This window comes from Macaca mulatta, chromosome 13, assembly GCF_049350105.2.
Source record: "Macaca mulatta isolate MMU2019108-1 chromosome 13, T2T-MMU8v2.0, whole genome shotgun sequence".
NCBI lineage: Eukaryota > Metazoa > Chordata > Mammalia > Primates > Cercopithecidae > Macaca > Macaca mulatta.
In genome coordinates, this window is record NC_133418.1 from 68974773 (window position 1) to 68989999 (window position 15227).

The following is a 15227-nucleotide window of genomic DNA, read 5'->3' on the forward strand; positions in this document are numbered from 1 at the left end:
CAGGGAGCTTGTTGCCAGGTCAAGAAATGATATGGACTCAGACTAAAAAGTAGCAATAGGTATTTTAATATTTAGGGTAAAGGACAGCTTTCTAAAAAATTAAACAGATCTTTGTGACTTGATGGGATATAGGAAATGAGGAAAGAAATGTTGATTCTGGCGTGAGTGTCTTAGTTGCTTTAAACCAAAGAATGCAGGAGGTAAACGATTTTTTGATAGTGATTCAATTTTGAACAGATATGTATTTCTTTCATCATCATCATCATTATTATTATTATTTATAGAGATGAGGTCTCACTATGTATTATTATTATTATTATTATTATTATTATTTATAGAAATGAGGTCTCACTATGTTGCCCAGGAAGTTCTCAAATTCCTGAGTTCAAGTGATCTTCCCATCTCGGCCTACCAAAGCGTTCAGATTACAAGCGTGAGCCACTGGGCCTGGCTCAATTTTGAATATATATTTAAGGTGCTTTGGGTACATTTAGCTGGAGATGTCTGACAAGCAGTTTACTAATACAGGTCCAGGGTTTGGCACAGAGAGCTGGACAGAAGGGATAGATTTTTAAGTCATCGACATTATAGATGGTGGTTAAAACCATAAGTATAGATGAGGTTGCTTAGATAAAATGAAATGAGATACACACTCCTTTACACCAAAGTAAATTCCAAGTGATCAAAACTTAAACATTTTTAAACAAATGAAAGATGGTAGGTTTTATCAAAATCTTGGAGAAGAAAAGCTCTGCTAAGCAAAACCCAGGAACCATGATTACATAAATTAAAATTCTACACGGAAAACTAATGACCATAAGCAAAGTCAACTAACTAGGAAATAAAATATTTTATATTTATATGTTATTAAACGTAATATTTTATCTTTACATTTTAATAAAGATCTGTCCATATTGAAAAAAGATCAATAATAAAAAGACTGGCAACCAAGTAGAAAAATGTTGAAGGTCATGAACAGTTCTCAAAATAAGACATAAATAGGTTTATGAACATGAAATAGTTTTCAACCTCAGTCATAGAAAACGAGTCAGATTTAAAATAACCATTTTTTACCCTTTAAATTGAGAAAAATCAAAAGATTTGACAAGAATTAATAAGAATATAGAGTAGCATGTACCTTCTTATACCACTGGAAAAAGTTTAAAATGCTATGTCTTTAGAAGGCAGTTTGACAGTGTAACAAACGTAAATGCACATACCTTTTGACTCAGCAATCGCACTTCTGTGTGTGACTTATAAAACATATAGGGAGTACTATGCAACTATTCAATGGAATAAAGTAGAGCTTTGTGTGGTGGTATGTGTCACTATCCAAGACATGTTATTAAGTGAAAAAGGCAAGGTGCAAAACAGTAAATGCATAGGGTCTGCCACCATGAGTAAAGAAAACAAAAGATAATATTTACATTTATACTTGTGTACAGAAATTTTCTAGGAGGATACACTAATGTTAGCTGCCATGGGAGGGGGAGTAAACTGAGGGGTTCAAACTGGAAGAATTTACCAAATAGATGCTTACTTTCCAACAAAAAGAAAATAAGACACCTGAAGCCAAAAAGCAGAGCAATGGATAATTTAAAAGTTATAAAGTTTGCTATTGTTAGAGAAGTTTTTGCTGGATATAGTACTTGTTTACATTGTTTTAGGGAACTTTATTATATGTTCAAAAACAAATGAAGTAGTCAAATGACCTCTTAAGACTTTTCCAACTCAGCTTCGGTGATTGTCAGTTTAGATAACAATATCCATTTACATTAAAAATAAATGTCTGGACCGGGCACAGAGGCTCACGTCTGTAATCCCAGCACTTTGGGAGGCCGAGGCGGGCGGATCACAAGGTCAGGAGATTGAGACCATCCTGGTTAACACGATGAAACCCTGTCTCTACTAAAAATAAGAAAAAATTAGCCAGGCATGGTGGTGGGCGCCTGTAGTCCCAGCTACTCAGGAGGCTGAGGCAGCAGAATGGCGTGAACCCGGGAGGCAGAGCTTGCACTGAGCTGAGATGGCGCCACTGCACCCCAGCCTGGGCAACAGAGCCAGACTCTGTCTCAAAAAATAAATAAATAAATAAATAAATAAATAAAATAAATGTCTGCTGGGCGCGGTGGCTCACACTTGTAATCCCAGCACTTTGGGAAGCCGAGGCTGGCAGATCACCTGAGGTCAGGAGTTCCAGACCAACAGGGCCAACATGGTTGAAACCCCATCTCTACTAAAAATACAAGCAAATTAGGCAAGCATGTTGGCGGGCGCCTGTAATCCCAGCTACTCGGGAGGCTGAGGTGGGAGGATCGCTTGAACCCGGGAGGCAGAGGCTGCAGTGAGCCATGATCATGCCACTGCACTCCAGTCTGGGCAACAGAGCGAGACTCCCTCTCGGGAAAAAAAAAAAAAAAAATTGATAGATAAATATATGTTTTAAGCTCATGTACACATTAGCCACAGAAGTTCTTTTTCCTAATTATAGGGGTTCCAATTTCATCTGCTGTCGCAGGCGTAGCAATAGGATTGGTCACCAAAACTGATCCTGAGAAGGGTGAAATAGAAGATTATCGTTTGCTGACAGATATTCTGGCAAGTATATTCCCGGTTTCAAATACTTAATGAAGACTAAAAAATAAATAAATAAAAATTAAAAGATAAAAACAAATCAAATAATGGTGTAGACTATATGTACTTATAATGGTGAAGACTATATGTACTTTTCACATAGCATATGCTCAGAAGAATGCTAGTATTTGAAGAACAGGTACTTGTTCTTCCCTTCCTCCTCTGCGTGTTCACCTTGTATCTTAGAGGATATGAATTTAAAATAGGTATTATATTAATAGTAATAGGCCAGGCATGGTGACTCATGCCTGTAATCCCAGCACTTTGGGAAGTCGGGAGTTCAAGACCAGTCTGGCTAATGTGGCAAAACTCCGTCTCTACTAAAAATACAAAAATCAGCCCGGGCAGGGTGGCACACACCTGTAATCCCAGCTACTTGGCAGGCTGAGGCAGAATTGTTTGAACCCAGAAGGCAGAGGTTGCAGTAAGCCAAGATCGTGCCACTGCACTCCAGCCTGGGCAACAGAGCATGCTGTGTCTCAAAATAAATATAACAAAATAAAATAAAAGAAAATGATTACTTAAAAAAAATTGTAATCCTTACCCTTAAGTATTGCAGTAATACTTACACAGTGTAAGTATTCATAGTGGCTCACTTTAGGATGATCATAAATTCATTCTTACACATTTATGAGAGAAAGGAATGATCTAAAAATAAAATGATGTTTCTGGTGAAAATAATTGTAACTTAAAAAGTCACGAATTGGAAGCGGTAGTTAATGTAGAAAACATTGCTTTGTGTTTGGACTTAGGATATGGTTTACTTCTAAAGCTGTTTTTTTGAAATGTTTCTATAGTGAATATGTTGACTTTTGTTTTTGTTTAAAACTATGTCACAACTTTTTAAATTCCTGAAGGGAATTGAAGATTACAATGGTGACATGGACTTCAAAATAGCTGGCACTAATAAAGGAATAACTGCATTACAGGTATTTTTAAAACCCATTTTGTTTCATTTTTGTAACATTTAAATAATGCCATGAGTCAACGTTTAATATAATTGTTTGACTTTTCCATATTAGGCTGATATTAAATTACCTGGAATACCAATAAAAATTGTAATGGAGGCTATTCAACAAGCTTCAGGTGAGCTAGTATGCTTGATTCTCCTTTCATTCTTTCCCACTTTGCTAATGGGAACTACAATTCTCATTAGGCTTATTATAAAATATTGCTTTAAAAAGTGGAATTTCATAAAACTTAAATCAAGAAGTACTGGCCAGGTGCAGTGGCTCACATCTGTAATCCCAGCAGTTTGAGAGGCCGAGGTAGGCGGATCACTTCAGGTCAGGAGTTCAAGACCAGACTGGCCAACATGGTGAAACCCTGTCTCTACTAAAAGTACAAAAATTAGCCAGGCATGGTGACGCATACCTGTAATCCCAGCTACTCAGGAGGCTGAGACAGGAGAATCGCTTGAGCCCAGGAGGCAGAGGTTACAGTGAGCTGAGATCATGCCATTGCACTCCAGCCTGGGTGACAGAGGGAAACTATCTCAAAAAAAAGAAATACTAAGTAGCCAGGCATGGCATGGTGGCTCATCCTAGCACTTTGGGAGGCCAAGGCAGGAAGATTGCTTGAGCCCCAGGAGTTTAAAACCAGCCTGGGCAACATAGTGAGATCCCATATCTATTTCAAAGAAAGAAGAAGAACTTAAGTTTTTGGAACACATGAATAAACACCAAAGTGGGTTACCAGTGGAATTTCAATTTTTACAAATTAAGCAGCTGTCTTTAAAATAGGATTTATGGAGAAGAGAATATGAGTGAATTTTCAAGGTAATAGGGATGTGGAGAGTTTCAATTATTAAGGCACAGGGTTTAGATGGTATACCGTAAAAACTAAGAGTGCAGCTATTTCAGATCATATTTGTTTTATGTAGTTATAACTTTTGTGTTTTTCTCTTCTAGTGGCAAAAAAGGAGATATTACAGATCATGAACAAAACTATTTCAAAACCTCGAGCATCTAGAAAAGAAAATGGACCTGTTGTAGGTAATACATTAAAATTTTGGTGATCCTTGTAAGATAAACATTAATATATGAACGAATATTACTACTTTTAAATTGTTTTTACCCGATACACAAAACAAAAATATTTTAAATGCTTTTATAGTTAAAATGCTTTAAATTTTAGGGCATATTCTTTAACAGTTTTCAGTAATTTTAATCGTCTACTTCTCTGTTTTATAGTAAAATATTTTTACATGTGTCTAGGTAAAAAAAAAAAAAAATCCCAAGTGATCATGGCATGTTTTAGGTTCATGTATGTAGTTGAATTGTTTATATATTTGTCTGTATTACATTCCAGAAACTGTTCAGGTTCCATTATCAAAACGAGCAAAATTTGTTGGACCAGGTGGATATAACTTAAAAAAACTTCAGGCTGAAACAGGTAAGAGTTGTATGAAGTTTGGGGTTTTTTAATGAATGCTAGACCATTTAAGTTTGCTATTTCATCTCTAGTATGTTGTTTTAAATATATATTTATTGGACAAATGAGAGAAAGACCAGGAGAAAAGGATATGACATGTCTTGACTGAGTATTAATAAATTAGCAAATGGTCATTCTTAACTGTATTCAAGAAGGATAGCCAAGAATTCATCAGGACTTTTTTGCAACATTTTATAGTTGAACATCTAGAATAATTTTTAGTTTTTAACTTTAGAGGAATTATTACAGTTATTTCTTTTTATTCTGCTACTTTCACTTAGTTTTATTTATACTCTTTTATTTAAAGAGTATATATAAAAACAATATGCTTTAATTTATTTTTCCTGAAGCAATGTTTGAATTACCTAGTACTTCAAGGTTTGAGGTTATTGCAGGAGAGTGAGAAGCAGCGTCACCTTAGCCATTTGCTAACATTGAGAAACTGATGTGATTTTGTCCCTTATTCGTTTATTCACCCCTCCTAAGAGTAAGCAGGATAAAGAAAAAAAGGCGAGGAAAGGGTTCTATTATTGTTTCTACTCGTAATTAAGAGAGCAGAACCAGACTCTCCAAAATTTGTATAGATATATTTGATTTCACCAGATGGTGAACTTCAAGAAATCAAGCGTATTGGCTCCCCATTGTATCCCCAGGGCCTACCTAGTATAATGCCAGGTACCTAACACATATGCAGAGTATATTTGTTTATGAATGAATTCCTTCATTCCTAAAGTAATTATTAAATACGGCATAACTCCACCCAGCTACTAACAGGTCCCTCCTGTTCTCACATCTATTTTTAAGACTAGTTTCCACTGGAATTAGCAAGTTAACATTTTTTTTCTTTTTGAGACGGAATCTTGCTCTGTCACCCAGACTGGAGTGCAATACACAATCACTGCTCACTCCAGCCTTACCCCTGGGCTCAAGTGATCCTTCCGACTGTAATTCCCAAGTAGTTGGGCACATGCTACCATGTCCAGCTAATTTTTTTCATTTATTTCTTTGTAGTAACAGGCTCTCCCCTGGCCTTGAACACCTGGGCTCAAGTGATCCTCCCACCTCAGCCCCCTAGAGTGCTGGGATTACAAATGTGATCCACCATGCCCAGCCAAGTTAACTTTAATATGTTAAATTATGTTTTTAAAAGGTGTAACTATTAGTCAGGTGGATGAAGAAACGTTTTCTGTATTTGCACCAACACCCAGTGCTATGCATGAGGCAAGAGACTTCATTACTGAAATCTGCAAGGATGATGTAAGTATAGATCATATTAATTACATATCATATAGATATATTTGTTTTTTCTACTTTTTGTTGATATTTTCTTTATGAATCTTATGGCTTATTTTGCACTTACAGCAGGAGCAGCAATTAGAATTTGGAGCAGTGTATACCGCCACAATAACTGAAATCAGGTAATATCAAGTAATATACTATGCTGAGCTTTTTCCTTTATTTCTTTAGAGCCAGGGTCTCACCCTGCCACCCACAGTGGGATGCAATGGTGCCATAGTACCTCACAGCTGCCTTAAACTTCTGGGATCAAGCAATTCTCCCACCTCAGCCTCCTGAGTATTTAGGACTGTAAGCACACACCACCACACGTGGCTGATTTTTTAATTTTTTGTAAAGACATGGTCTCACTATGTTGCCCACGTTGATCTTAAACTCCTGGCCTCAAGCCCTCCTCCCGCCTCAGACTCCCAAAGTGCCAGGATTACAGGCATGAGTCACCGTGCCCAGCCCTGTGTTGGTTTTTAACAGATTTCTATTATAATCCCAATTTAATTTTACATTTACTTTATTTACTTTGAAATCATAAGGTGTTTAGATTACATGCCAATTGCCGTATAATCATTACTTTTTAAGGTATAGTATATTTTATTTTCTATATCATTTTATAAAATTTCAGTAACAGTTCTGTGGTTCTAATTATGGTAGGTTCTCCTAACTGAATTCTTTAACCGAATTTTCTACTAGTAATTGGTGAAACCCCAAATTAATTTTCCCAATAAATATTAAATAGGCCCAAAATAGACCTATCAATATTTCGTTGTTTCCTTTTTCTTTTCTTTTTTTTTTTTTTTTTGATGGCTTATTTTAAACATAGTCTGAATGCTTAATTGGCACATATTTTTAAATGCCAGTTTCAGCCAGACACCATGGCTCATGTCTGTAATCCCAGCACTTTGGGAGGCCGAGGCAGGCAGATCACAAAGTCAGGGGTTCGAGACCAGCCTGACCAACATAGTGAAACCCCATTTCTACTAAAACTACAAAAATTAGCCAGGCGTGGTGGTGCATGCCTATAATCCCTGCTACTCAGGAGGCTGAGGCAGAAGAATCGCTTGAACCCAGTAGGCGGAGGTTGCAGGGAGATGAGATCACACCATTGCACTCCAGCCTGGGCGACAGAGCAAGACTCCATCTCAAAAAAAAAAAAAAAAGCCGATTTCCATCTCAAAGGGTTTTTTTTTTCACCAGCTAAAAGAGATTGTATTTTTAGGATCAGAAAATCCCTTTTTTAAGAAAAAAAATTATCAAATGTAGCAAAAAATGTTCAAAGCTATTTGAAATAAAAAGCAATGAGATAATTTGTTTAATATTGCAGGTGAAAAATAAGAAATGGGATGGCTTATTTTCATAGACTAGAGAAAAAGGGAAGATTAATTTTTTAATGAAATAAGTATCCCATTTTGCCTGACCACCTTCCTTATATCCTTATCTTATAGGTTAATGATATGATACTCTATACTGTGTTTAAAATATTTAATGTCATTTCGAAAATTTTTGGAAAATCAAGACCAGCCTGGCCAACTTCATGAAACCCCATCTCTACTAAAAAAACATAAATTAGCTGGTCATGGTGGCACATGCCTGTAATTCCAGCTGCTTGGGAGGCTGAGGCATGAGAATGACTTGAACCTGGGAGGCAGAGGTTGCAGTGAGCCCAGATGTCACCACTGCACTCCAGCCTAGGTGACAAAAAAAAAAAAAAAGTTTTTGGCAATTATGAAGAGAAATACAGAAGAATATATATTCTAAAAGCTTTTTTTATTGAGACAGAGTCTCACTTTGTCACCACGCTGGAGTACAGTGGCACGATCTCAGCTCACTGCAACTTCCACCGCTCAGGTTCAAACAGTTCTCCTGCCTCACCCTCCTGAGTAGCTGGGATTACAGGCATGTGCCACCACGCCCAGCTAATTTTTGTATTTTTAGTAGAGAGGGGGTTTCACCATGTTGGCCAGGATGGTTTTGATCTCCTGACCTCGTGATCTGCCCGCATTGGCCTCCCAAAGTGCTGGGATTACAGGTGTGAGCCACCGTGCCTGGCTCTAAAAGCTTTTTTATTGCGTGTTTTTTCTTTATCTTTTCTTCATTCTTTGATTCACACATATTTATTTATAGGGCATATTTTCAGTTGAAAAGTATACTTTTTATAGTTCTAAAAACGTGATAGAATGGGTTTCTTTTTGTTTTTTACTTTTTCCTCTTATGAAAACATAATGTTTTATTTGTCAATGGATATACAGGTACTTACTGGTTTAACCAGGCTTATTATTTATTTTTTGTAGAGATACTGGTGTAATGGTAAAATTATATCCAAATATGACTGCAGTACTGCTTCATAACACACAACTTGATCAACGAAAGGTAAAAAGACAGATGTTACTATTTTTATGACTTCCTTAAAACACCTTAAAATACCGTATTGAAATTACCTAGGTTGGTAAGAATTATACACTTTGCCTACTACTAGCCTAAACAGAGAAAACAAAAGTGGCAGAGATGCTGCTGGCAAAAAGTTTTACATTGTTTAGCATAAATAAAAATTCGCTGGGTAGAGTGACTCACGTCTGTAATCCCAGCACTTTGGGAGGCCGAGGTGGGTGGATCACGAGGTCAGGAGTTCAAGACCAGCCTGGCCAAGATGGTGAAACCCCTTCTCTACTAAAAATACAAAACCCAGCTGGGCATGGTGGTGGGCACCTGTAATCCCAGCTACTTGGGAGGCTGAGGCAGATAATTGTTTGAACCTGGGAGGCGGAGGTTGTAGTGAGTGGAGATCGTGCCACTGCGCTCCAGCCTGGGCAACAGAGCGAGACTCCGTCTCAAAAAAAAAAAGAAATAAATAAAATAAGTAAATAAATAAATAAACACCAAATATTTTTCTTTCCATGATGGAAAATAAACACTGACGGTTTTGAAGGAGAACAGCATCTAGAGCTAGCAGTTACTAAAAATACCTACGTATAGCTGTTTTCCCAATTTTCTACTGACCAACCAATTATGACTAGATAATTCTCGGAATATTTTGAAATGTAATCTTTGTTGTAGTTCATACATCCAGTAAATAAAAACTCTAAGACAACTCTAGGAAACAGTGGGATCAGGGGAGTAATAAGAGTGTCTGTTGGCCAGGTGTGGTGGCTCACGCCTGTAATCCCAGCACTTTGAAGGCCAAGGTGGGTGGATCACAAGGTCAAGAGATGGCGACCATCCTGACCAACATGGTGAAACCCAGTCTCTACTAAAAATACAAAAATTAGCTGGGCATGGTGGCGTGCACCTGCAGTCCCAACTACTCGGGAGGCTGAGGAAGGAGAATCGCTTGAACCCAGGAGGCAGAGGATGCAGTGAGCCGAGGTTGTGCCACTGCACTCTAGCCTGGCGACAGAGTGAGACTCTGTCTCAAAAAAAAAAAAAAGGGGGGGGGGTCTGTTGTACCATATATTAAAATATATAGTATATTTAGTATATATACTATAGTATATAGTATATTTAGTATATATACTATAGTATATACTATATATACTATAGTATATATATTCTTGTCTATTATAAAGCCATAGACAGTAAAACAGTATATTACCCACCCAGAAATAGGTAATCCATTCAACAAGAAAACGAAGACCAGAAATAATATACACGGGATTATAATATATGCTAGAAGTTATATTATAGTCAGTGAATAAAGATTATTTAATAAATTACATTGGTACAGCTGGTTATCTTAAAACAGGATCTCTACTCATTTTTATACCAAAATCCTGTCTGGATCAAAGAGCTAAATGTGCTTTTAAAAAAGGTGGTGGGAAAAGATAATCTTGTTGGGGCAGGAGGATTTACTAGAAGAAAATTGGGTATTTTAATAAAATTAGTACTGGAGAACTCCTCAACATGATATCAAAGCCAAAAAAGTAAATAAATTTATAAAATTTGACCCCATAATTTTTTAATTATATGGCAAAAATTTCAATAAGGTTAAGAGATAATCAGCAATCTAAAGGAAAAATGCTTATAACATAGGACAGAAGCTTAATTTACAAAGGGCTTTTATAAATCAGTAAGAATGATGAGTATCAATAGAAAAATAAGAACATGAACAAATGATTTTTATAAAAAGCCAACCAAGATGTTTAATATCAACAGCAATTTTTGAAATGCCAACGAAATTAATATATCAGTTTTAACTTTCAGATAGTTTAAAATTCTCAGTGTGTAGAAGAGAAAAGATGGCCTTTTTTTACACTGTTGATGGAGGTGTGAATTGGGACAAACTTTTTAGAAGGTGTTTGGTAAATGTCTATGGACCTAGACATTGTAGGATTTTGTTTGGAGAGGATAATTAGAGTAGGTGAATCCATGATCTGTGCTACACTACAGCTTATTTTTTTTTTCACCTTTTTATTTTGAAAAGTTTTTAATGTACAAAAAAGTTGAAAGAATAATACACTAAACCCTCATATATTTCTCCTATATTCATCAGTCATTAACATTTGCAACACTGGAATTTAAAACAAATTATTGTCTTTAGGTGATTGTTTAAATAAACTATATAGTTTGAAACTTAACAGTAATGCTTAGTTTACTGATATGAAAAGATGCTTTTGGGCCGGGCGCAGTGGCTCACGCCTGTAAGCCCAGCACTTTGGGAGGCTGAGGTGGACAGATCACTTTAGGTCAGGAGTTTGAGACCAGCCTGACCAACATGGCAAACCCCCATCTCTACTAAACATACAAAAAATTAGCTGGGCATGGTGGCGTGCACCTGTAATCCCAGCTACTTGGGAGGCTGAGGCAGGAGAAACTTGAACCTGGGAGGAGGAGGTTGCAGTGAGCAGAGATCATGCCACGGCACTGCAGCCAGGATGACAGAGCGAGACTCCATCTGAAAAAAAAAAAAGATGTCCTTAAGATATACAATAAGCACAGCGGGTCCATTTTTATAAATGCATTACACATACACTAAATAGACATCTGAAGGGATACTCATTGGAATGTTAGCAGTAGTTATCTACAACTTGAGAGGTTTTTGAGACAGGGTCTTGCTCTATCACCCAGGCTAGAGTATAGTGGCACGATCACAGCTTACTACAGCCTCAGCCTCCCAGGCTCAAGTGATTCTCCCACCTTAGCCTCTGGAGGGGCTGGGACCCTAGGCACAAGCCACTACACCCGGCTAATTTTTTTGGATTTTTTGTAGAGATGGGGTTTCTTCATGTTGCCCAGTCTGGTTTAAGCAGTCCTTCCACCTCGGCCTCCCAAAGTTCTAGGACTACAGGTGTGAGCCACTGTACCCAGCCTGTTTTGGATAATTTTTATGTTCTTAATACATCTATATTTTAAATCCTTATAATTAACTGATTTTTTTTTTTAAGACAGAGTCTCACTCTGTTGCCCAGGCTGGAATGCAGTGGCACAATCTCAGCTCACTGCAACCTCTGCCTCCCAGATTCAGGCAATTCTCCTGCCTCAGCCTCCCGAGTAGCTGGGAGTACAGGTGTGTGCCACCGCACCCAGCTAGTTTTTGTATTTTTAGTAGAGATAGGGTTTCACCATGTTGGTCAGACTGGTTTCAAACTCCTGAGCTCAAGTGATCTGCCCGCCCCAGCCTCCCAAAGTGCTGGGATTACAGCCATGAGCCACCATGCCTGGCTAACTGATTTTTTTTTTTTTTTTTTTTTTTTTTTTTTGAGACGGAGTCTTGCTTTGTCACCCAGGCTAGAGTGCAGTGGCGCAATCTCGGTTCACTGCAAGCTCTGCCTCCTGGGTTCAGGCCATTCTCCTGCCTCAGCCTCCTGAGTAGTTGGGACTACAGGCGCCCGCCACCACGCCCGGCTAATTTTTTTGTGTTTTTAGTAGAGACGGAGTTTCACCGTGTTAACCAGTATGGTCTCAATCCCCTGACCTCCTGATCCGCCTGCCTCGGCCTCCCAAAGTGCTGGGATTACAGACGTGAGCCACCACACCCGGCTGCTAACTGATTTGTTTAATCAGAAAAATGAATAAAGCTTGAGAAAAAAATGTGTACCTCCGTTGAACTACGTAATTATGCACAACTAATAGATTGGCATGGTTTTTTTTTCCAGATTAAACATCCTACTGCCCTAGGATTAGAAGTTGGCCAAGAAATTCAGGTACTTGTATTCCACCTTTTAGCCTTAAAGTTGTAAATTGTTCTTGAAGCTTCCATTATTTTTTGCAAAAAGTTGAAAGAAGAGTCACCATCTATGATGTTTTTTATTTATATGCAGTACTTCATTTTTAATCTTAGAGCTGCTTGAACAGACTCATTAAGGATTTAAGACACAATTCTTTCCCTGAAGGAGATTGCAGCTTGGCCAAAATGGTAGTCACCCTTAGTTCATTTAAAAAATACATGAGCATGTCAGTGTTAGCTGTGCAGACTCCATGATTTGGAGACTGACATAAGAACTCTGATAAGATAACTTGTTGAAATCCTTGAATGTCATCTTTGAGGAGGTGAGACTTTGTTTCTCCACTACTTAAAACTTCAAGTTTTTGAGCTTGGTAAGAGCCATGTTATTCAGGCCTAGAATTCGTATAACAAAATTGGCCCTTTCTTTGTCGTCCTTTATGGGTGGATGAAAGAAGTCATTGCCAGTCTGTTTTTTCTGGCTCCACTACATTCTCTTTCACTTATGCCTAATACCTATGACCTGAGTAACTGAGGCTTCTGGTTTATTCCCAATCTGTGGTCTTACTGTCCAAGTAGCCTCCAGGGGAGGATGAGTGCTAAGATATAATATCTCTGTATAAGGTTGATTTTTTGGTTTCTTTGTTGTTGTTGTTGTTGTTTTCATATCAGAAGGAACTTTAAACCTTCTGCATTCCCCCCTGGCTTTCATTTTCCAAGGTGAAGCCAAATAAATACTAATGTGACGGTCCTTTGAGCAGTAGTGAAAATCAAAATGACCTAAGTATAATCCTGTATAGTATAATAACACAATTAGGCTCACAAAGCCCTTGTCTAGAATCATTCACTATGTCTGTGACTGTTCCCCCAGTATAAGGACTTGGCCTGGTGAGAATAAAAAGGCACAGATGAATTCAGTGACAGATCATAGTTGAACAACTAACTGCCCCGTGTCTTTTCTTTTTTTATAATGACTACTTATATATATTAAGTGTATACCTCCACTTAGCACTGAACTATGCTTTCAGTGAACAAGTGAAAACAATCATTGCCTTATTTGGACCATGTAAATGTAAATGTCTATTTAGATGTCACTCAATGTGCTGTAACTTTAAAGGAAGATCTGTTTCTTTAACACAGGTGAAATACTTTGGACGTGATCCAGCCGATGGAAGAATGAGACTTTCTCGTAAAGTGCTTCAGTCGCCAGCTACAACTGTGGTCAGAACTTTGAATGACAGAAATAGTATTGTAATGGGAGAAGCTATTTCACAGTCATCATCTAATTCTCAGTGATTTTTTTAAAGAGAATTCTAGAATTCTATTTTGCCTAGGGTGATGTGCTGTAGAGCAACATTTTAGTAGTATCTTCCATTGTGTAGATTTATATGTAATATAAATACATTCTAATTATTTGTACTAAAATGCTCATTTACACGTGCCATTTTTTAAATTCAAGAGTAAGCCATATTCGTTTAATCTTATTTACATTATAAATCAAAAAATATTTATTGTTAAAAGTAAGTCATTTATATATCTTAGAAAAGATTACATACTTTTGTTTCTATAATTCTGAAATATATGAAAAACTTAGAATATGTCATATATGTTATTCTAACAGATCTCTTCCTACATCTTATTTTTCTTCTTTATATACAATAGTGATAGTTTACACTCAATCATCCTACGGCTCACCTCTTTGCGTAACAACTTTACTTGCCTGCAATGATTCACAAATTGGAACAGGCCATATTCAAAGCCAGTGCCTATTTCATCAGAACAGTTACTAGATATAGTGAGTTGAGGGAGCTAATCTGATACACTTTGAATAATATGATGCCTTTCAAACTAGTTACTAAATCATGAACATAGTGGAATAAATATGAGATTCTAACTAGGATGAATGTGGTAGTAATGAAGTATATTTTTCAAATTTACGTAAACATAGAAAAATTATTGGCCGGGCGTGGTAGTTTATGCCTGTAATCCCAGTACTTTGGGAGGCCGAGGCGGGCAGATCATGAGGTCAGGAGATCGAGACCATCCTGGCTAACACAGTGAAACCCCGTCTCTACTAAAAATGCAAAGATTAGCCGGGTATGGTGGCGCACACCTGTAATCCCAGCTACTCAGGAGGCTGAGGCAGGAGAATCCCTTGAACCGAGGGGGTGGAGGTTGCAGTGAGCGGAGATCACGCCATTGCACTCCAACTTGGGCAACAAGAGCAAAACTTCGTCTCAAAAAATAATAATAAATAAATAAATAAATAATTTACTTGTCAAATTGAACTAGGTCACTTTGAATATGTATATTGCTCTAATGTATGGAAGTTCTTAGTATAAGAACTGGAGGATCATGACTTTCGGTTAATAGGTGTTTGAAATAGATGTTTAGAGGTTACTGATACACATGTCAAGTTGTTCATTCCCATCATTTAAAATATCACCTTATAATTCCACACAAAAGTAAATGGTATGTGGATGTCATAATTTAGAATGTGTAATCCTTTTTAAAATCTTATAAAAATACACCAGATTCAGTGGTATGTGCCTGTAGTCCCAGCTACTTGGAAGGCTGAGGTGGGAAGATCACTAGAGCCCAGAAGTTCAACACTTTAGTGTGCAACAATCATACCTGTGAATAGCTACTGTACTCCAGCCTGGGCAACATAGTAGGACTCTATCTCTAAAAAAATTTTAAATCTCACAAAAAT

At 37.4% G+C, this 15227-nt stretch overlaps 1 protein-coding gene across 3 annotated transcripts in view; it reads left to right on the forward strand.

The window, feature by feature from the left end:
• The window catches only part of PNPT1 (polyribonucleotide nucleotidyltransferase 1), a 58534-nt gene extending 44417 nt beyond the window's left edge, over nt 1-14117 (forward strand). For 2 of the 3 annotated variants that reach the window (XM_015112399.3, XM_015112401.3), the window contains exons 19-28: nt 2492-2598; nt 3492-3563; nt 3657-3720; nt 4545-4628; nt 4945-5028; nt 6218-6324; nt 6430-6485; nt 8649-8727; nt 12447-12494; nt 13655-14117. In XM_015112399.3, the coding sequence (XP_014967885.1) occupies nt 2492-2598; nt 3492-3563; nt 3657-3720; nt 4545-4628; nt 4945-5028; nt 6218-6324; nt 6430-6485; nt 8649-8727; nt 12447-12494; nt 13655-13810 (857 nt within the window). In that variant the 3' untranslated portion in view covers nt 13811-14117. The remainder of the gene's footprint in view (nt 1-2491; nt 2599-3491; nt 3564-3656; nt 3721-4544; nt 4629-4944; nt 5029-6217; nt 6325-6429; nt 6486-8648; nt 8728-12446; nt 12495-13654) is intronic. The other variant, XM_028831652.2, reaches the window with a different exon arrangement.
• The last annotated feature ends 1110 nt before the right edge of the window (nt 14118-15227 follow it).